The sequence below is a fragment of the Nomia melanderi genome, chromosome 11 (genome assembly GCF_051020985.1).
Source record: "Nomia melanderi isolate GNS246 chromosome 11, iyNomMela1, whole genome shotgun sequence".
NCBI classification, from domain to species: Eukaryota; Metazoa; Arthropoda; class Insecta; order Hymenoptera; family Halictidae; genus Nomia; species Nomia melanderi.
Window position 1 is genome coordinate 13072877 of NC_135009.1, and position 21709 is coordinate 13094585.

Consider the following 21709-nt stretch of genomic DNA (forward strand, 5'->3'; position numbering starts at 1 on the left):
AACACGACACGACACAGCGCGGCACGACACAACCCGGCCAGAATTCGACCGCGCGAATTTACCCCGATATTCCCAGCATGCCCGCCGGGTGCCACGTAATCCCGGTCTTCCACGATCGTCGAATATTTTCCGCCCCTAACCGTTATCAACTCGAGACACAGGGTTCACAGGTGAGCATAGTTCCCAAGTTCCACGGCATAACTTCGCCACTCGATCGTCGAACAAACCTAAACACAGACCGTTCGCTGCAGACTCCCTCGGAACTGTAGAAGAATCAGTCGCGAATCAGAAATTGAATCCGATCGAATCGAGGCGAGACGAGCACGATACACCAGGTTCCCGGTCTTCCGGCCTCGTTATCGAAACCACACTCGAATCCTCTCCGGTTCGATCCACTTAATTACGATCACGGGACAATCCCGTTATCCCGGACCTCCGACCCCAAGACACATCCCTTACACGTCGAAGCACCGACCGCGGCAAAGAGAATCGCGAGAGAGAGCGAAAAGTAACACTGTACCGAGAAATCGATCGTCCAGCGGTGAACGAGGACAAATGAAACTAACCAGGTTTTCCCACTGTGTGTTCGCATTGCAGGTACAAAGCGAATCATTGCGTGAGCGGGGGCGGTAGCCGCGGAAACGGCGCGACTGGCGGTACCGGAGGCGGTCTAGGTAGCGGAGGCGGAGGCCGCGGGGGCGGCGGGGGTGGCAGCCCCGGCAGGGGCGGCGGCGGAGGAGGAGGAGGCGGCGGAGGAGGAGGCGGAGGAGGCGGCGGCGTTGGAGGCGGAGGAGGAGGCGGCGGGGGAGGAATAGACGGTGGCGCGGTGCCCGCTGCACCACCGACCACCGGCCGTCACCACCACCACCACCACCACCACCATCATCACCATCATCACCACCTCGTCACCACGATCACCACGACCACCACCACTACCACCACCGTCGGCACCAGGCACCACAAGTACAAGCTGCCCGCTGGCAAGCTGTGCAACGAACACCGCCACCACTCGCATCATCACCGGCATCACCCACACCATCGCTCCCACCATCGGGGCATGAACATGGGCCAAAAAATTTCAGGTTAGGAACGAGAGACTCGGTTGTCGCGCTGGATTTTATCTGATGTGCCCTTAGTCGGTCGACCGGAGCTTCGACCGATGAGGTGATTGCCTTAGCTCCAGACCTCGTGGCTTGGTCATTATTTGGGTGTAAGTCGTATAAGGGTGTTAGGGTAATTGAGTTTCATTCTTGTTAGACTTGTTCTTTGTGATGCATTGAGTATAGTTAGGTGTCACCTAGGTCAACCTGTTCCTCAGCCTATGGAGCTCTTTGGATGATTAAAGCTGCTAATTTCAATGTAATGTTTTCTGTTTACAATGTCATCCTTTTCGTAGAATCTTTTGGATAAATTGATGGGAGACTGGTAGTTGTACAGAGGTTGTCGACGCTTGACCTGGGTGACAGGTCCGGACGCTCTTAGAGGATACGGTTTTGATGATCCCACTCTCCGGAGATGCTAAAGACAGCAATGACGACCGCTACGACTGACGGGGACAGTTCAAAGGGTGGATTTGCGCGGGAACGCAGGGTACCCCGGCGAGGTGTCAGTGGACCGGTTTCCACGCTGGGAAGCTAACGTTCCGGGGATGTTTGTCGACGTTCGGGTTCGAGTTTCAAGCGCGCGCGCCCAGTCATCCCGAGAGTTTGTAGCTTTGTACGGCGTAGCGGAGGAATGTTCGACTAACTGCGATGCAGGGGAGTCGGCGAGGAAGTGCGTCGTAATCGCGATGGAATCTTGGCCAAGGGGATTAGCGGTCTCTTGTTGTGCCTTTGCGAATATTTGGGCGGATTGCTCGGACTGCTTGGATCAACGTGCAAGCGGTTTAGTAGGTTAACCCTTTGTGCAGCGAGATATGCGAGCCTCGTTTCTCGTCGGTACCGCTAACTTCGTATCGATTCGAATATTCCGGAAATCTGGACGCGCTCGCTTCGCAAGGGTCTTTTAAGAAACGCGTTCGGTTCGCAATACTGTAGACGCTGTTGATTCACAACACAATTCCATGTAAATTCCAGGTAAATTCCATGGAATTCACGTTACTCTACATTTAGTACAACAGGTTATTAGATCGCGTAGATTCCACTCGCGACACAAAATCATCCTTAACCTCTTCTGGAAATGAATTCAAAGATTCAAAGTCTCGTGAAGAGTTTCGTTCTTATCTATTTTAAAATATGTATACAATTTTGTTTATTTTATAGTGATACATTTGAGAATAATCTAGTATGCGTAACGCGACAAGGCTCGATATGTGTAACATCATTTTCAAGCAAAAATATCTCGGAGTTCGTGGTACGTCTTTCCAGCAAGAGGTTAAAGCAACCGAGGAAAGAAAGCAGCCGGTGACACGAAAACGACGGTTTCGAGTTCGTTAGCAACGAGCGAGCTCGTCGAAGCAGCCACGCTGCGAGAGGAAGTTTCGGCGTCGCCTATCGCGCCGGGCTTTGACCAGGGTCAAGGCCTCTGACCGCTCTCGATTTTACCTACCTGCTCAGGTAGAGGCCTCGAACAGGTCCTTCGGGCCGAGAGACTCTATCCATTCCGGCGAGAAACCAGCCTCGAAGCGTATCGGGTTGAAGCGAAAGTTCTCCACCCGTTCCCCGTTGTTGCGTACCGCGGCGCAGCCACGAATTTACATAAGTGAAAAACTATTAATCACCGATACAATTAACCTTTCCATAAATCCGGCCGACCGGCCGGCCCATAGAAACCGACGGGGCACTGGCTACGGTTTAAAAAGTGAAAGGAAAAAGAAAGGAACGGGGGAACCGCTCGGTGTTCCTCCGACCCGTCGGAACCGCAGGTTTCTCCGTTCTATTTCATCGCGGGGAATTTATTTTGAAACGGACCCACCGCTTCCGGCTAGATATTCATCTGTCTCCCTTTCATCTCGCCAGGACTTGTGGTTCTCTCTAATCTCGTGGAAGATTAATCCCTCAGCGGCTTTCCTCGCTGGAAACGATCATCGTTCTCCGTTGAAACGTCGGCGATACGTTGCGAAGCTTCGTTGCTTAGCAAAGTCGTCGTATAACAAAGTCGCGCGGAACGAAACACGAAAAATAGAGGTGTTCGCGGAGAGGCATACGCGCGAAGCGTTCGGTGTAATAGGTCGCTAATTATCTGCGTTACGCGGCCCGTCCGGCGTAGCGTAACAAGTTCCCCAGCTAATTAGTTACCGGGAGGCCAGTGATTCTCATGAAAATGCTCGCAAGAATCCATCGGTCGAACTCTGGGAACGCGACAGACCGACGCCGCGATTGACCCCTGAACCGGCGACACACAGGAGTACAATGAATCCACGATGAGCATTGAACATCATCGATTTCTCACACCTTCGGTAATACGACACACAGGAGTCAATGAATTTACGATGAGCATTAAACATCGATTTCTCACACCTTCGTTAATACGGAAAGCTTCGGTAACGATCGGACAAGTTCACGTTCGCAAGCGAACGGGAACAATACGATACACAATTAGAGCAACACTTCGAGAGAGCTCGACGATCAAAGGATTAATCATCCCCATTGATCGAGGCCTCGCTGCGTTTCCCTCGGCCTTCCCCGGAAATCCGTCCGCGTCCCTTCGGACGGTCGTCTTTTCGGGAAATTTGTCGATTCGCGTCCGCGCCCCGTGAAATTTACGAGTGCCCCGGTATCGTTGCCCGACGCGGGGAAAAAACGTCGAGTCTCGTCGGAGGAAAGGTGCGCCGCAGCTCTCTTTCTCCTTCGGACGCGCAGAAACGCCGAAAAAAAGCCCGGCGACGCGTCGAACCCGAAGGAGACCCTGCGGGTCGGCCGACCGGATACACAGAGGGCCGTGAAAGGGCCTTTCTATTAGTGCCCCTCGGCTTTTCGGGCACGGGGAGACCCTTTGAAATCCTCCACGGACCTTTCCAGAACCCTCGTTTCGGAACCCTCGAAACGGCGCTGTCGGGAACAGCTGCCAGAGCAAATAAACCAGCATCCAGAGGATATCGCTCCGTGTTCGACCCTAGCCGGGCGAGACAGGACGAGCGAGAGAGAGAGAGAGAGAGGAGGGCCGGGGAAGAGGGTGAACGAGCGAAGCAAGCTTCGAAAACCTTCGGCGAGGCCTGCTGTGCCCGCCGGAGGACGGGACGGACCCTTCATTATTTTTCTTCCACTCTTTTTTCCTCGTTCCTCGGCAAATCTCCCCGGTCCCGACGCGCCGCTGGCAGGTATCCGGCCGCAGGATGAATCCCGCAGACGCGTCTTGAATTATTAACGACCGTGTGGAAATCCGCTGCGAACGAAACACCGAGCCGCGCTGCGTCTAGGGTAGCAGGACCTCGCCGAACTTCGGGATCTCGTCGGTGCGGGGTGATTTAAACGTTGAACCATCGACGAGAGTTGATAGACTCGTGGAGGATGCTTGTCGTTGACGTGTTGACCGGCGAATCGGTATCCGAAGCTTGTCCAAGGGGTTCCGTTAACGCTGATACTACCGAACGTTTCAGATTAGCAGTTTGTACGGGCTGTCGGAGGCTATTGATTTGACAACGATAGTATGAAGTTTGATGTTTAACCCTTTGTGGACGAATGACGTTTTGGTGGAATGAAATGTTCCTGTTTCGAAGAATCGGAAATAAATGATTTAATTATTCAAACGAGATTAGCACGTAGTTTCTGTTTTTTTGATTATTTGAGCAGTTGATGTATCATTTAGCTTCGTCTGCTGAAGATTTTGTGTATTTCAAAGAATCTTCGTCCGCAAAGGGTTGATATTAGACTTTGTATAAAGAAAATGGCTTTCTGCCGATTTCTCATGAAAAATTGAGTGTTTCCAGTGAAAACTTCTGGATAGAGAGTTACCCCTATGAAAAATGTAAGGGATTGTTTTCAGTTTCTCCGGATATTCATTATAATATTCGAGTGAGACTATTTTCACGATTTCGAGTATTCAATGCGTTTAAGATATCAATCGCGAAACAAACGAATCGAAACCGGTTATTTAATTGGTACCTAGTTCTAGCGTTAATGAAACGAGAAGTAGAGTCGAGATTTGTTACAGAGATCGCTGTCTTATCTTTCAGGATTCCGTTCGTTCGATGCGTCGACATTTCGGAGATGAAATGTTCATACTTGCAAGACTAAGTCGCGAACAAATGATTCGATTACTTTAACGCGTAGCAATGCGCGTGCAATCAGCATGTAGTTTCCCTGTTTTTTATTGACACTTTGAGTGCCACGTCACCCAAATACAGGTGACACCATTTTTAACGTAATCTTGAACATTTTCTTGGTATCGAACGAAGTGTTATTGAACGTCTGAGATATAAGGAAACTAGTAAAATAATCGTTACGAAGAATCTTACCTAGTTTTTGCTTTATTACGAAAATCATTTCGATTGCATGGGAATTTTCATCGTTATTTACTTGGCAGTCATTGATACATAACCTAGCTTCATCTGCCGAAGCTTCCTACGTTCCAAAGAATCTTCCGCAAAGGGTTAAATCCATACAATAGGCAATATATATTAACTTAGCTATTATCCGAAATGAAGCTTACGTTGACTGCCACGAAAACCTTCAGAGTTTTATGCCTTTTATGCTTACATTACACTATTATCTAGTAATTTATGAAATATTTCTATTCAACATCAGTTATCTAACAAATTGTAATCATTGTCAAGTAATTTACAAGCTCCGGTCACCGGTGACCAACGCGGCAGTCAACGTTAACCGTTTGAGTGCCCGTCAAAAATTCAACTGCGCTCTTTCGCATAAATGCTAAACGGTTCCCGATTATTCTATTTCCGAGATGTCGAGTTAACAATGAGTAACTGAAATGGGAGCAGATAAACGGGCACAATTTGATTCCACGAACCCGCAGACTGACTGGCACTGAAACGTAAAATCCGAGAATCGCGGTTCGCTGGAAGGTTTCGCCGAACACGAGCGTGTTCTCCGGTGAAGTTATCTCGCGAGCCGCGATTACGCGAGACGACGGGGGTAATGGAAGCGTGTCGGGCCCTCACTGACCAAGCTGATCTTTTCCGCAGGCGGCGTGAAGAGCGTGGCGCGCGAGAACGGAGCTGGAACGGGCGGCGACCGAGTCGCCGTTGAAAACGGCGGCGGCGGCGGCGGCACCGTCCCGTACAAACCGGTGGTGCCCAGGGAGCTGGCGCAAGATTTCTCGAGGCCGGCACGCCTCGATGTCCTCCTCGACATGCCGCCCGCCTCGCGGGAGACGCAAATCCATCACAGTTGGAACGCTGACGACCGTAGTCTGAACATATTCGTCAAGGTACGTGTCCACGGCCGAGACCATCGGATTCTCGACCGACGATGCATTAACGTGTTTTGATGCATTTACGCTGCATTCCGATCCCCCCACCGTGCGCATCGAGTTTTCAACCCCTTGTCTTACGATTTACTTCTCCACGATCGATACGCTGCTTAACAGTCCTTTGTCGAGTCAGACTCGACGTTCTATTTTATTGCAACCTCTACCTGTTTTAACGATTTTTTCTATATTTATTTGTAGTAAATTGTACCATTTAAAGGTAACATTTCAATCCCAAATATTTTTGAATAAATAGAGCGTCATTAAGCTGTAATTGAATGAACTAACGTCGACGTGAACCTCAAAGTGAGAAACCAAAAGCACTTCGGACAGCAAAGGGTTGACCCGTTGGGTACACATTTATTTGAAAATTTTTTTGCACTTGAGTACATTTAATTTTGCGGGCAATTAAACGCAGTAGATTTTATTTAAGGATTAATTTATTTCGTATTATTCGTTATATATGCTCCGACATAATATTGAAATAATTTTAGGCAGTTAGTATCACAAAATACTCTTGAAACAAATAAACTCTGGTTGTAATAAATAGCAAATTGTTAATTATTTTCATCTAATTTTTCACGAGAAGATTCACTGTCACTTGATAAGCCTCTTGCACGTCTTCTACGTCTTGGAAAAATTTCACTATCGTTATCACTTTCGAGTTCGATATATTCTTCGTCATTTATAATTTGAAATTCCCCTTTATCACTTGAAGGATCATTAAAAAATTCATCAGATTGCTCGAGATCACTACTTCCATTAAAACTATCGCTATCACTTTGATAAAATATATTCCCTATTTCTGCCATTATGGGGTTGTGTATCCCAAACAAGGTTCACCAAAATACTGAAATTATTTGTTCTGTTAATAATCATCAAATAAACCAGAATGAATACGTTCTGATACGTCAAATGTAGCTAAAGGGTTAACCAGTTAACTGTGGAATTTAGTAGAGTATATTTTAATGAAAGATCGAAACGAAACAAAGAATTACATGTTTATGTGAAAATATAAAGAATTCATCGCTGAAAAAATTAGTATCATGTCAAGCTTTACGATGACGTGTATACTCGTCAAACACAGTTAACTGGTTAACACATTGTTGACCGGTCACGAGTTAACTCGTGTTTGCTATTTAATATTTATAAGTTTGATATTTAATATTTCTAGTGACCTTCCGAAGTTTCAACTCAGAATTATTTTCCAAGCTTACTTGTATACTCTGAATTGACTTTTCGACTTTTCCAATAATGATAAAATTAACAGTAGGAAATGTCTGAAATTCAATTAGAAAAATTATTCAACTGAGAGAATAGTAAGTTAAAACTTCAAAGGGTGTTGAAAGATACCTTTGGTAGATGTGTTAATGATTTATTAAAAGAAACAAAATTATAGGCATATCTTATATCAATATTTGCTTCAAAGTATAATAATTGATACCAGGAGAAGAATATTTAATTTTAATTCAAAAGGATTGAGCAAACGTCCATGCTAGTTCAATTCTCTTTGAAATCTGCGTCACGTGTCTGACACGTTATTGTAAGGCAAGGGGTTAACGCGCCGTTCTCCGTTCGTTTCGGAGACCTACGAATAGGGGATTCCCTCCGTGTATCATGTAAGATTAATCCTCGTTTCTGTCGCGATGTCAGACGAAAAGATGGGTAAGATCGTGTCAGGATTGATATTATTCCAAACTCTGGGCTCTGAGCTGTGTTGGCTCGACGGTGTCGAGCTGAGTTTCGAATTGAGGGACTGGTCTAGTCTGTGGAATTTGATGTTTAAGTGGTTCTCGACTTTGGACCTTTGGTATTTCGGATTGTTGAACTTTCTGTTGTTGGGAATATAGAAATTTTATGATCTGAAAGTTTCAATGTTTGGAAGTTTGGGAATATCAAGGTTTATAGCTTGAGAGTTTCGACGTTTCAAAGTTTGGGAATATGAAAATTTCATAGCTTGAAAATCTCAACATTTGAAAGCTTGGAAATCTAAAAATTCCAAAATTTCGAAACCTGGAAATATGAAAGTATAGTTTTCAAATCCCAGCATTTGAAAGCTTGGAAACCTAGAAATTCCAAAATTTCAAACCTTAAAGATATGAAAATGTCATAGTTAAAAAATTCCAGCATTCGAAAGCTTGCAAACCTAGAAATTCAAAAATTTCAAAGCTTAAAATTATGAAAATATAGTTTAACGATCCCAGTATTTGAAAGCTTGGATATCTAAAAATTCCACAATTTCGAAGCTCGAATACATGGGAATGGCATAGTTCCAAAGTTCTAACGCTTGAACCTTCGAAACCATGGAATTTCCGAAACATGAAGCTGAAAATTTCGAAATTTCTAGTTTCATCTAGAAATAGAAGTTCCCTAATCCTCCCGGTTCATTAACCTCTTAGGCACGACGCGCCACTATAGTGGCTTTCGCGGATGTCATCTTTCTGACAAACCCCGTGCTTTTTTTCGAAGTTTCTATATTCGACGTACACAAAATAAGTCGTTTATTCATCTGGCAGCGCTAATTTACTTCAGTACTTTTCACGTTATCAGTAACAATCATCAGAATCTGAGTAGTTCTGCGAGTTCTTAAAAATACTGTGGTGAATACTGTGGACCGGTGGTCCACGCCGGGTCGAACGCGTTAATCATCAAAAACTTCACTCCAATGTACTCGCGTAAAGAACAGCATTGTCCGTTACATTGTAGTGCTGTATCCTTTACTCGTAATTCATGTCGAACTCTGCCATACATAGAAGCACTCCCCTTGCAAAATTCAACGTTGCCTAAGAGGTTAAGCGATGCGCGGCCTCCCTAGCGCCGACAGGGGCGCAGTTTTTGGAATAAGATCGTCGAAAAGCTCGCGACCGTCGCGGTTCTGATTGGTTCGCTTTCGGTTCCCCGCAGGATGAGGACAAGTTGACGTTTCACCGACACCCCGTGGCGCAGAGCACAGACTGCATCAGGGGGAAGGTGGGTTACACGAAGGGTATGCACGTGTGGGAGCTGTACTGGAGCACGAGGCAACGGGGCACGCACGCCGTGGTCGGCGTCGCGACGGCGGACGCGCCTCTCCACAGTGTCGGCTACCATAGTCTCGTGGGCAACAGCGAGCTCAGCTGGGGCTGGGATCTGGGCAGGAATAGGCTCCTCCACGACTCGAAGAACAACGGCGGCGTCACGTACCCAGCCCTCCTCAAACCCGACGAGACGTTCATCGTTCCTGACAAATTCCTCGGTGAGTTCCAATCGAATCAACTGTTGAAGCACACCTGCGAATGAAACTGATGAACGCTCGACATAGTAGCACAAACGGTTAACGTTAAAACTAGAGAAATCAAAATGATCCTGATTGCTTCTTTGAGAATTATCAACACTAGATTTTAGAAATATTATTTTATAAATGTTTACGCCTATTTTGATTGATGCGATCACACTGACGTGTACCCAGTTTCCACAATCTAAATAAACGAGTATCGATTCTTTTAGGAATAATATAATGAAGTGTACCATAACTCGTTGGATCCAAATAAAATTCTACATGAAACGTGTCTATTGTATCTTCCAGTGGTCCTGGACATGGATGAAGGTACGTTAGCATTCGTCGTAGACGGCCAGTACCTTGGAATCGCGTTTAGAGGCCTTAAAGGCAGGAAGCTGCATCCTATCGTGTCCGCCGTATGGGGACACTGCGAGATCACGATGAAGTACATTGGTGGACTTGATCGTAAGTATACTCGAAACCAGTTTCGCCAGTGCGGAATAATAAAGCTGACAGATAACGATTGCTCCGAAAATAATCGATCGTCTGTCATCTTCATTATTTAACCTATTGCGATCCGAAGTGTCATGGGTCTTGTGAAATCTACCTGGACCTAGGATCGCAAATGGCGTCTAGCCTAGCTAGCCTGTAATCCTGGAGTTCATTGGTGATCTTTGAACGTTGCTATTTCAGCTGAACCTCTGCCCCTCATGGACCTGTGTCGAAGAGTAATCCGTCAACGGATCGGCAAGCACAGACTAGAAGAGAAAGTTCAGATGCTGAACCTGCCGCAGGCAATGAAAACTTATCTCCTCTACCGCGACGGGAGATAACAATCGAGTGGCGCCAGTGAAAACGTCACCACGATTACGACTGTGAACACCACCGCGCTAGGTTGCCACCACGACCTACAGGGGAACATCGTGCCGAGACGACCATGGTGGTCGTCATCGTCTTCCTCGTCACGTTCATCGTCATCCTCCTCTTCATCCTCCTCTTCGTCGTACTCATTCCGTTGGCCCCGTTCGAATTACCGCCTGTGTCATCGTTCTCCGAAGAAGAAACAAGAAGAGATAAACGAGCCACGAGATATCCGGACAAGACGCGCGCCCACGCGAGAACAGCATCCGGGGACTAGCTAAACTTATTAATTTAGGTGATATTTGTTGTTTTGTGTTATGTCGACACGATCAAAATCGTGATTCAAGTGTTTATTGATTGTTATGACGACCGGCGAACAATGCGCGGCCTGCTGCGTGTATCCCTCTGTTTTCTTTTTTTGTCTTTCTTTCTTTCTTTCTTTTCTTTTTTTCCTTTTTTTTTGTAATTTTAGATTTCTAGCCTTTCGCATCTCGTTCGGCGCTGCTGTCTCTTTTGTTCCTTTCTTTTCCCCTGTTCCGTCTTTCCTCAGATTTTACGTTCTCTCCGCCGCGTCGTTGAAACGTTCCGCGTGGAAAATCACGGCCGCGAGGGGAAGGGAAGAAGAGAAGAAAGGGGAAGGCACTAAAAGACCAGGAGACACTTCTCCGGAATCGCTTGGAATCACGGAGAACCTATACAGCGCTTACACACTGTTGGCCAGTAAAAAAAAAAATGTTAGGCTTAGTCGAGTCTGGAGGCTGACGCGGATGAACTTTCGATTATTAGTCAACGAATAACGTGGATAGCGGGCTCGTTGCGGTCCGGCCACGTGTGCAGCTCGAAGAGACAAGGACCTTCTCGCAGCGATTGAAGAGACGACCGACGTAACCATCGAAGGATCAGACTACGCACGGAAGCAGCAGGACGATCCTGTTGTCGAGGCGAGCCACCGCGAATCGTGGGAACTGTGTACAGCGAGAAACCAAGCCAGCCGCTCGAACAGCCACCTTCCAATAGACTCATTTTTCAAGTATTTTCTAAGCATGCTAGGTCTAATAAAGTATAGTGGTGTGCGTGAACCGTGGAAGGACACGAAAGAGAGAGAGAACGGGTAAAGATGATGATGCTGGTGGTGATGATGATGACGATGATGGTGATGATGATGATGATGATGGTGATGATGATGATAATGATGATGATGATGATGATGATGATGGTGATGGTGATGATGATGATGATGATGATGATGATGATGATGGTGATGATGATGATGATGATGACGATGACGATGATGATTGCGGATAACGAGGACGATGATGATGACGATGATGATTGCGGATAACGAGGACGATGATGATGATGATAAAATTTATGACGATTCGTTGAGTAACACGCCTTCGATTTGCTGTGTTCTTTCTTTCTTTCTTTCTTTGCCCAAGGAACCAAGCTTACGTCGCGGTCAGAAATTCCTTCCGAGTGGCGTTCGATGATCGTATACGTGGTGTACACAGAACAGAAAATTAATCGGTGAAAAAAAGGGAACGCGCTTGGTTATATCGAATAAGAGACAGCGACGAATAAAAGGAATACGCGCTAGAGAGAAAGAGAGAGAGAGAGAAGCTAAATTACCTCGTTTAATTGAAGTAATTAACGATTAGGAAACGCGCGTCTAGCTAACGTTTAAGGCGAGCGATCGAGCACGGGCATTGGCAGAAACGATTGTTCCAAATACGAATTAAAACTGTCGAAACCGCGAGCTGCCGCGAGCGCAACGATATTTACGATATGCGTATGCGTGTATGTGTGTGTGTTATTTTGACACGAATCACGGCGACTATCCAAATGAACCACGACGAACTACGATGAAGATGACGTTTATGATGATGAATGGGGATGATGGGTGGCGATGACGGTAATGACGAAGATGATGACGACGCCCACGACGTTTATGATGATGATGATGATGATGATGATGATGATGATGATGATGTTCATGATGTTCATGATGATGATAATGATGATGTTGATGATAATGATAACGATGATGATGATTATGATGGTGATGATGATGATTATGATGATGATGATGATGATGATGATGATGATGATGATGATGATGATGATAATGATGATGATAGTAAACGATTAATACCGGGCGTGCTGCTACCTATACTATTAGCATGACAAATTATGACTGGTCCCTAGTAACTCTTTACTCTTACGTTTGTCGCTTAGGTTTAATGATAATGCCGTTACCGGCGATGTCGATTTGTACATAGGGTATAATTATAATAATGATAATAATAATAATAATATCTATCGGTACGACGATATGAATGTATATGCGGATGGTGATTGTATCCAGGACGGTAAGAACGCGAACCGAGTGCGAGAAAAAACTAGACGAGACGAAAAACGGTTAAACAAAAACAACAAAAAAAAAAGAAACACCGATACAAAGAGTTCTATGTCGCGAGCGCAGAGGTGTAAAACCGAGAAAAAAAAATGTCAAAAAAATTTATTCAGTCGATGTTGCTTTCGTTCGTCACCGTAGTTGGTCGTTTCGTTGTTTCGCTCTCCTCCGCCCAGGGTTTAGGGAAGAATCGAGGCATAGTTTCTTACTGGCACCACGCATCGTTGTTCATTCTCCTCGATGACGGAGTTCCCGGGTAATTCTAACAGGAAACGCGTCTTCCAAAATTGTTCGCGATCGGACTCGGTCTTGCCCCTGTTTCGACCTTTTAATTTTTTACGTCCGTTTCCTTTTTAACACGTGTAATCAGTGACACCACACCGAGCAGGTGTGTCGATTTTAACAGTAGAACCACCGGACCGGTCGAAACGACTCATTTTACTTCATTCTTTTAAAATCGTGAAACTTTTTAACAAATTAATTTATTTCAACCTGTATTACATTACGAATTTCCCGAAATTAATATTAATTTGCTTGGTAGTTCTAACGTCGACCAGCAGAGAAAGAAAGCCGTTCCGAAAAGACACGCACGACCGCCACTGCGTCAGACGAAACCATACGCACACCTTGCCACCGCTGTCGATTGGACAGTATTCGCCTTCGCATCTTTTCAGGCCCGTACACACCGTGAAACATGCTTCAACCCCTGCATCAATGTTGACAATACCTTTCACACGCATAATTCGAGCACTCGCGATGTCTTGTTTCAAAGACAGTTCTCGCATAAAGCAATACTACCGGAAAAGAGCATGTACATTCAACAAAGTTATCTTTATTCTTAATAAAAGCGTATCGCTCTCGATAATATCTCGAAGACACTCTCACCGTTTAAGCTGCTTCTAAATCGTAACGTAGTAAGAACCTGTCGCGCAACCCGATACTCGAGCGACGCCTCGCAACATGTCTCACGTTGTGTACGCGGCTTCACCCCGAGATTCCCCGCTCGAGGCGAGCTCGGAGAGAAGAATGAATAAAGATTCGCGGTGAAAGGAAGAAAACGCGCGAGACAAACGAGTCGCGGATAGCAGAAGGAGAGTGCGCGGGAGAGAAAGGGACAGAGAAAGATACCAGCGAACGAACGCCGCGAGGACAAGGTTCCCCTGAGCGTGCGGCGAGTGAAACGCGGCGGCGCGCAACGTGCTTCCTCCGCTCGTCGTCGACGATTCCCGAAGTTCGGCCGGCGCACGACGGCCCCGTTACCGCGGTCGCGTCACCCGTGGCGTCGTCCTCGTCGTGAACGAGAGAAACTTTTAGAGAGAGCCGCGCGTTTCGTTTGTAAGAAAGCAAAAAAAATGGAAAAAATAAGAGAGAATCGGAAAAAGGGATGCTCGCCCGCTGTTCTCGAGCTCGACGCGGACACGCACGTCGGAACGACGTGTCTCCGAACGACAGAGCGCACGAATAGTAAATAAATTGTATGCGAGACGGATACGTTAAGAAAGAGTGCGAGGGAGTGTGAAAGAGAGAGCGAGAGAGAGAAAGAGAAGAACACGAGGAAACTAGAAGCGAAACAGCCCGTCGACGCGCGTTCTTGAAACATAGAAGAAAAGAGAGAGAGAGAGACAAGAGGAAAACGTACGTTCCTCTCTAACGTCGTCTCTCGGTGTACCTAGAATCCTTCGCGTGGACTGTTTCACGAGAAATCGGAAGCGACTTCTTTTCCTTCATGTTTCTTTTTCTGTTTCATCTGTTTTAAACAAATTTTCTTCTGTTTCCCTCCGCCCCCCCATTGTTTTCTGTTTTCCTTTATTATTATTTTTTTTTTGGATCGCGGTGCGCGTGTCACGTTCCGAGCATGAGACAGGACAAAACGAAGTAATAGCGTTTAAAAATATTGTACATATTATGATTAATTAATGATTAATATTAATATTATTATTATTATTGTATCGACTCGATAGTTTAATTGATTAATCGATTATATCGTGTTAGTCGGCATAATTGTGGATTCAGTTTTTGTACGGTGTAGTAGGAAGATTTATGAGAACGAGAAATACCGAGAGAGAAAGAGGGAGAGAGAGAGAGAGAGAGAGAGAGTGAGAGTGTGAGAGTGAGAGAAGAGATGATGGGGTATAGCAGGGAACGATAGAGGATTGATGCAAGCGATCGATCGATCGACGGTGTATTTTGAACGCGGGACACGGCGGGCCGGGGCGGACGATGGATCCAGAATCGATTTTCGATCCCGGGACGCGCCCAGTACTTCCTATTATTTAAAATCGCATCGACGATTCACCGAAAGATGATGGATTTCACCCGAATAAAGCAAAGTATACAAGTAAAGAAACGTGTTTTTATACCGGCGCGCGATCGCGTTCCATCCTGCGGGTCTCGAAAGCGGTCTCCGTCTCTTGGCTCGCTCGTTTCAGCATTTCTCTGTTTCCTTCATTTTTCACGGTCACTCTCGTCGCGAACGCTTCGCTCTGGTCTTTATTTCAGTTTATCGTTGCCATTCGAAGAAACGACATTGCCTTTCGCGTTCGCGCGAGAACGTTTGTTTTTGTTTCCCCTGTTGTTTCCTTTTTTATCGGGTCGACGTTCGAACCTCCCTGGTCGAACCTGTTTCTTTTAACCGGACGACGTTTCGCGCGGACTCGAAACGAGCGCGTCGTTCCGAAAGTTCGGCGCAAGAGTTCCCGGCCTTGATCGGTTTCATTGTAATCTCGGTACAGATTCATTCGACGAGAGTCCGTCGGATCGACGGAGTTTTTAATTATTTTTACAACGGTCGATTTGCAGCTGCCGAAGAGGATCGGTCGATCGATCGCGTTTAATTAGAGGACACTCGACGATCACCGCGAGCGACCGCGTTCGATTCGTTCGCGACGAACGGTCGATTCCAGAGAATCCGACGGGAAGAGGGAACAGGGAACTCGGAGCGTGGGTATTTCGAGGTGTTTCCCGTGAATTGCCTGCCGCCTGCCTGTGCAAACACTACGTTGCCTCGACAAATGTGTCTAATTTATTGACGATGCGATAATGAGCAGGACCTTTAAGCCGCGTGCGTGCAAGTGATAACTGAAAGAACGATGCTGTGTGTGTGTGTGTGTGTGTGTGTGTGTGTGTGTGTGTGTGTGTGTGTGTGTGTGTGTGTGTGTGTGTGTGTGTGTGTGTGTGTGTGTGCGTGCGTGCGTATGCGTGTGTGCGTGTGCGTGTGCGTGCTATGTAACGTACGCATGTGCGGGTGCTTGTTGCGCGTGTACATGGTTCGAAGGGGGTGAGTGCGAAAGAATCGAGCAAACAAAGGGTGAATGCCGGAGAGAACGAGCGAGAGAGAAAAAGGCGGACGAACAAAGAACGCGAGCGCATCTGGCACCGAACGGTCTTCGACGGAGTTTCGCTCGTTTTCGGAGGACCGCCGGAAACCAGTCGTTCTTTTGCCCGAAATTTTTATTTAGCGAATTCCTTAGCGAGCAATTGACGAGCGGCGGATCGGGGGGTGGAGCGTTTAACATTTCGAACCTTGTCTCGCGCACGAAACATAGGAAAGTTGTTGAAAGTCCGGCGTCGGGCTCGTCGCTTGGAACGTTCGTTGAATTTTGTTCACTTCGTTTTGTAAATACCGAGAGCTGCTTTCGTTGGAAGAATCGCGGAAGCTGACCTCTTCGATCGTTGACGTATGGTTGTTTCGTATTGCAATTCATCCGCAGAACATGCGTGAATCGGGGGTTTACTAAATTATAGGATTTAGGAGGTTCACGAATTTAATAGATCACCGGATTTGGGAATTTTAAGAAATCCACTGAATTTAGGAAATTGACGAATTTACGAATTCACTGAATCGCCGGATTTGGGAATTAGAAATTCATTGAATTTCGGAAATTTACGGATTCGCTGGATCACCGAATTTCGGGAATCCGCAAATTCACGAATTCACCGTGTCGTCGAATTTCGGAAATTCACGGATTTGCTAAATCGACAAGTTTACGAATTTACTGGAACGTCGGTGAGATTCCCCGAAACATGGAACGAAGACGGTCAATCGGACGAGGTAATTCAGCGATGAAAACGAACGCTCTTGATCCTGTGCGTGAGTGAATTTGAAGATGCAATCGGGTCGTCGGGGGTTAAAAATAATTCTCGAACACGGCGCGGGGGTTGGCAGTGTTGAACGCGGACACGTCGACAGATCATTCCCGGTGCAAGCATGCGACCGCGTCCCGGCCGACGTTCTTTTCTCATGTGTTTTTTTTTTCCTTAAGCCTGGACTATTTGCAACGAGCGATCTCACGTCTATTTAAGCATAAGTTTACCGAGTTTAGCGTGGTATTGCTGTATAGCGGCGAGTGAACGCGAAGAATTTATAAATATGTAATGCCTTAATGTTATAACGATAATACTATGGATAGCGTTACTTGTATAATTAGTTGTGACGCGAGAGAGAGAAAGAAAAAAAGAGAGAGAGAAAGAGAGAGAGAGTGAGAGTGAAAGAAAGAAAGAGTGAGAGAAAAAGTGAGAAAGAAAGATTGTTTCCCGACGATTATTTCAGAACAGCAAGGAAACGGGAAACTCGGAGCGAACAACAGAAAGAAAAAGTGGGGAAAATCCGATAAATTAGGAGAGGGGGCGGAGTGAGAGGGAGAGTGAGAGAGAGAGAGAAAGAGGGAGAGAAAGTGAGAGAGCAAAAGAGAGGAATGAGAGAGCGAGAGAAAGCGAGAGAGCAAAAGGGAGGAACGAGAGAATGAAAAATGTGACAAGACGACGCAAACATACACAAAGAAAAAAAGGGTGTGCAGTACGCGCGGCCGTTTGTCTCCATTCTGTTCGTGATTTGATATTTTTTTATAATTCCGACGACGAGAAAGAACGATTGGAGAGAAAGAGAGGTAGAGAGTATAAATGGAGCGTGTATAGAGCGGACTGCTATCTAAAATAGTTCAGGCTAGATGTCGATGTTTGTAGCGGATAAAGAACAAAAAAAAACACAACACAGCATATTGTAATTAAAATTAAAAGTCATTAATATCGACCGCTTTTTCATTCGTCCATCAGCTCGGTCTTTCGTCCTGCCCTGTTTCAGTCTCTGTCACATAGGTTCCAATGCAAATTTATATTCTAATCCTAACTGAATCGTAATCATAATTATCGTCAATTATCACCATCAACGATTTCGATCAATTTCAATTCATCCGATTTCCGAATGTCTGTTACAACCCAACGTCCTCTATTATCGAAATCCTCCAGTTAGAGAACTACCTGATTAAAGGAACAGCTCTTTGCCTCTGAACTTTCTCTTTTCCTTCACTCTCTCTCGAATTTTCGTTATTCGCCGAGCACTTCCCGCCTCTCCGAGGACACCCGTTCCTCGCAGTCCCTGTACAGCACATCGCAATCCTCGTCACGAATCCCAGCCTCGCCGGCGTCCTGCACCAGACGGTCCCAACCGGAAGTGGGTTTCAGGGATTTCCCCACGCTGCGTCTGAAACGATGCGAATCGCCGACGGCGCCTCCCGTAAATACAGGATCAAAGGGGATTCGATCGGTTTCGAACGTTCGCGGAGATCGTTTGGCACTCACGTCAGGTACTTGGCGAGTATCTTGCCCACGGCGCCGAACGTTCTCGTCAGTTTCCGATTCTCGATGCAGACCGTCCTCTGTATGCAACGCACTCTGGCATCGTCCGTCAGAACGTCCTTTTGATCTGTATTCTGAAACAGGCGGACCACGCGGTTACTTCCCTTGGAAACCGGAAGCTGCTCTTGATCCTCGGTAAGTCCCATAGAAAGTTCATCCTCTACAGCCTACACATGAAACTTGGATGACGATGGAAGTGTAAATAATCTAAGTTGTACGATGTACTAGAAGATTATTAGAAACACTCAGAATTTGACTGATTAATAGAAAGTACGAGAACATTCTCTCCATTCCTTACCGCAGAGTCAAAGTCATAGGAAGCGTACAGATCTCTCTTCTCCCTAGCGGACAGAACGTCCGTCAACACGTCCCGTCGTTTCACGGAGGCCATCGTGTTCTGTATTATAGCGAACAGCAGCATCAGCCCAATGAAAGTGACGATCAGTAGCTGCTTCGACGACGATCCGACGGGATATTCCATGGAGTGAGCCACCGGGTACACGTAATTCGGGTGATCGTACACGTACGGCAGATCGCTGCGGTGATTGACGAAAGTCCTCGGCGGAGCTGAAGTTTATAATAGAACCAAGAATCAGCCGCTTCTCTGATCTGTATCTTTGATCCTCGGGATAATTCAGGGAACGCGGAGGATTACCAGGAAGATAATTGTTCGGATACGCCGGCAGCGGCCGCGCGAAGGCCTCCGAAGCGTGCGTCACGTCCGTTCGAGGAAAGACTTCGAGTCTGGCTGGTGATTCGGAGTCGTTTCCGGTCGACGGGAACATCATGGTTTTGACATCCTGCCCGGTCGTCGTAACCGCGAACGCTACGATCGACAGTGCCTTCGTTGCCAGAAGGAACAACGTCGCCTTTCCGTTCAGTACTCTCATCGTTGGTACTTTCGTCGGTTCGACGATTCACCGTGTGCAACTCTGACCGTTTTATTTATGCTTGTATATACGTTTGCTTATCGATTTACTTGTGCTTCGTACTCGCGTGTACTTGAACTTTATAGTTTTCATTCGTCGCAGACTATCCGGGATTGACAGAACTATAACGCAGCACTGAAGGTTCGACTGGCTGCGCCTAGATCTTAAGAAGCTCAACAGAAAAGCGCGTTCGTGACGCGCAGCGCGTCGATTCGATCCGGACGAGCCGGCGAAGAAACTGCTGGCAATTTTGGAAATTGCGCCGATCATTCGGCTCGCTGAGCCGTCCCGCGGTGAAAATGTCCCGTTCCATTCTCCGCGCGGCCCGTAAACCACTCCCTAATGGCCGCGCGCCGAGTTCACCGCGAATCTTCCGCCGCTCCTCAGCGCGGCACGTCATTTCACGCGCGAGGAAAAAACCTCGCGTGGACTCGTCGCTGGGAGATCCAGTCGACTTTCTCTTCGGTACTTTTCCGAAAGGCGAAGGGAATTTCGTGCTTTTAACGGGTGACCTTTTTCAGCCGTTTTCTGGATAAAATTCGATAACCCTTCGCACTCGAAACTTTTTCTCATTGGTATTACCAGAAATTCCAAGCAATTTTAATAGAAAAAGAATATTAAAGGTCATAGATGTATTTCATTGTTTTTTATCGATTATAGATATAAATGTTATAACATATTTAATAATAAAGTTTCACAGTTTGTAATGGTAAATTTTAAATGCTCCGGAGCCCTCGAGTTCAAAGAGTTATGAATGATGGAAAACAATGCTTCGCACGAAAGTTGTGAGGTATAGAGGGAAACATACGGAAATTATTTTTTTGTTACATTTAAGGGAATGTTATGAAGTTTTTCCAATGATGATAGATACTTTGTTCGATTCTAACGTTATGTACATAGAAAAGCGGAATATATTTGCACAAAATTGTTAGTTTTGAGATAAAATCAGTTTGTATAGTAGGACTAGTAGTAACACATTGATAATCTTCAATTTTCGTTACCCGAATTTCAGGGTTTCGTCCACAGCCACGCTGTTAAATGCGAGCCATTCATTTGGTGAAGTGGTTGGCTCCGCAAACATGGAAAAATTCGATTGCACGACACAGGCAATCATTGCACTGTTTTAGTAAAACTCGCTAGTCACCTTCATAGATATCTATCCGACAATCGGAAAAATTTGTCCAATCATCAATTGATTGGTGAAAAACAGGATCCAGTATAAAAATGAAATACAAAAACTTTCAAAGAAGATAGTAAATTTTGAAAGTGACTATTATCGAGAGAAACGTCTTAAAAATTCACACTGGATGATATTCTCGCAACCAGCATAAAGAATCTCCCATAAATCAAGCAAAGCTTATCCCAATATTCCATATACCCAGACACAATACAAGATTCCCTATCAACTATCAATCCTTCGACCGCCAGTTATAAATCGAATAAAACTGAGAAGACGTTATATCACAATCTATAATCTAAGTTACAAATAAACAGAAAACATGAAAAATTCCACATTTATCGCCATTAAAAACAAAGAATCGCTCGACACTTCAGACAAATTTCCAGCCACTCTAAGGGTTAACTTCCATAATTACTGCTAATCAAACGGTAACAGTTGCCCGTCGAGCGCAAAAGGTTAAACATCGAGCATTCCCGTCGGCCAATACACAGACTAGCAAAAGTGTAGACACAGCAGCCTTCAGCCATTTATTCACCGAAACATCGGTCCATTCGGACACGCGTCCAGCAGCCTCGACGATCGCGTCGAGACGCGAAAATTCTCCGCCCCCGCGTGTGTACCCGAGAACAAAGGGTCGCCCGATTTCCAGCGCGCGCTCGAAAAAAGAGGGAAAACCGTGTTTGATGTAAATGTTCGAACAACGGCCTGGCTAGGGGCGGTGGCGGGGGTTGGGCAAATCGGTTGGTTAGGCCGGCTGCTGGATCCAAGGGGTTGCTATGGCGATGGGACGGTGGCCGCCGGTAACGAGGGGCGGCGGAGGGCTGTTGCCTGGAGGGTTCGTCTGTCTGGAGCCCTTCTAAAGGGGATGACGTTCTTCGCTCTGTCTATCTGTCTGTCTGGCTGGCTGGCCGCTCGTTTTGCTGCCAGTCAGCTGTTTTGTCGCGGCTCGCGTTTCCTCGACTGTCTCCTCACTGGGCCGGGTCAACCTGTTCTTCGTTCTGTTTCGAAAGTTCGTTAGCCCCTCGATGGGCGTTCGATCGCGAATCCCTTCGCGAGTCACTCGCTCG

The 21709-nt window shown here is 46.3% G+C and overlaps 2 protein-coding genes across 6 annotated transcripts in view; one reads left to right on the top strand and one right to left on the bottom strand.

The window, feature by feature from the left end:
• Positions 1–10470, top strand: part of LOC116430708 (protein gustavus) — a 146100-nt gene extending 135630 nt beyond the window's left edge. For all 5 annotated transcript variants that reach the window (XM_076372332.1, XM_076372333.1, XM_076372334.1 and 2 more), the window contains 5 exons: positions 598–1082; positions 6083–6327; positions 9271–9601; positions 9932–10090; positions 10319–10470. In XM_076372332.1, coding sequence (XP_076228447.1) covers positions 598–1082; positions 6083–6327; positions 9271–9601; positions 9932–10090; positions 10319–10458 — 1360 coding nt within the window. In that variant the 3' untranslated portion in view covers positions 10459–10470. The remainder of the gene's footprint in view (positions 1–597; positions 1083–6082; positions 6328–9270; positions 9602–9931; positions 10091–10318) is intronic.
• Positions 10471–18135: 7665 nt separating this feature from the next.
• LOC116430709 (uncharacterized) lies at positions 18136–19449 on the bottom strand. Its single transcript, XM_076372338.1, has 4 exons — positions 19189–19449; positions 18832–19100; positions 18477–18607; positions 18136–18378 (listed from the first exon to the last, which is right to left on the bottom strand). The coding sequence occupies exons 1-4, from the start codon at positions 19421–19423 to the stop codon at positions 18222–18224; spliced, it is 792 nt and encodes a 263-aa protein (XP_076228453.1). The 5' UTR covers positions 19424–19449; the 3' UTR covers positions 18136–18221.
• Positions 19450–21709: the final 2260 nt, after the last annotated feature.

Coding starts and splice junctions, on each gene's coding strand:
- LOC116430709 (XM_076372338.1), bottom strand. CDS start 19,423: ATGAGAGTACTGAACGGAAAGGCGACGTTGTTCCTTCTGGCAACGAAG. Junction 19,101..19,188: donor TCCGAACAATTATCTTCCTG/GTAATCCTCCGC, acceptor TATAAACTTCAG/CTCCGCCGAGGACTTTCGTC. Junction 18,379..18,476: donor ATACTCGCCAAGTACCTGAC/GTGAGTGCCAAA, acceptor GCATCGTTTCAG/ACGCAGCGTGGGGAAATCCC.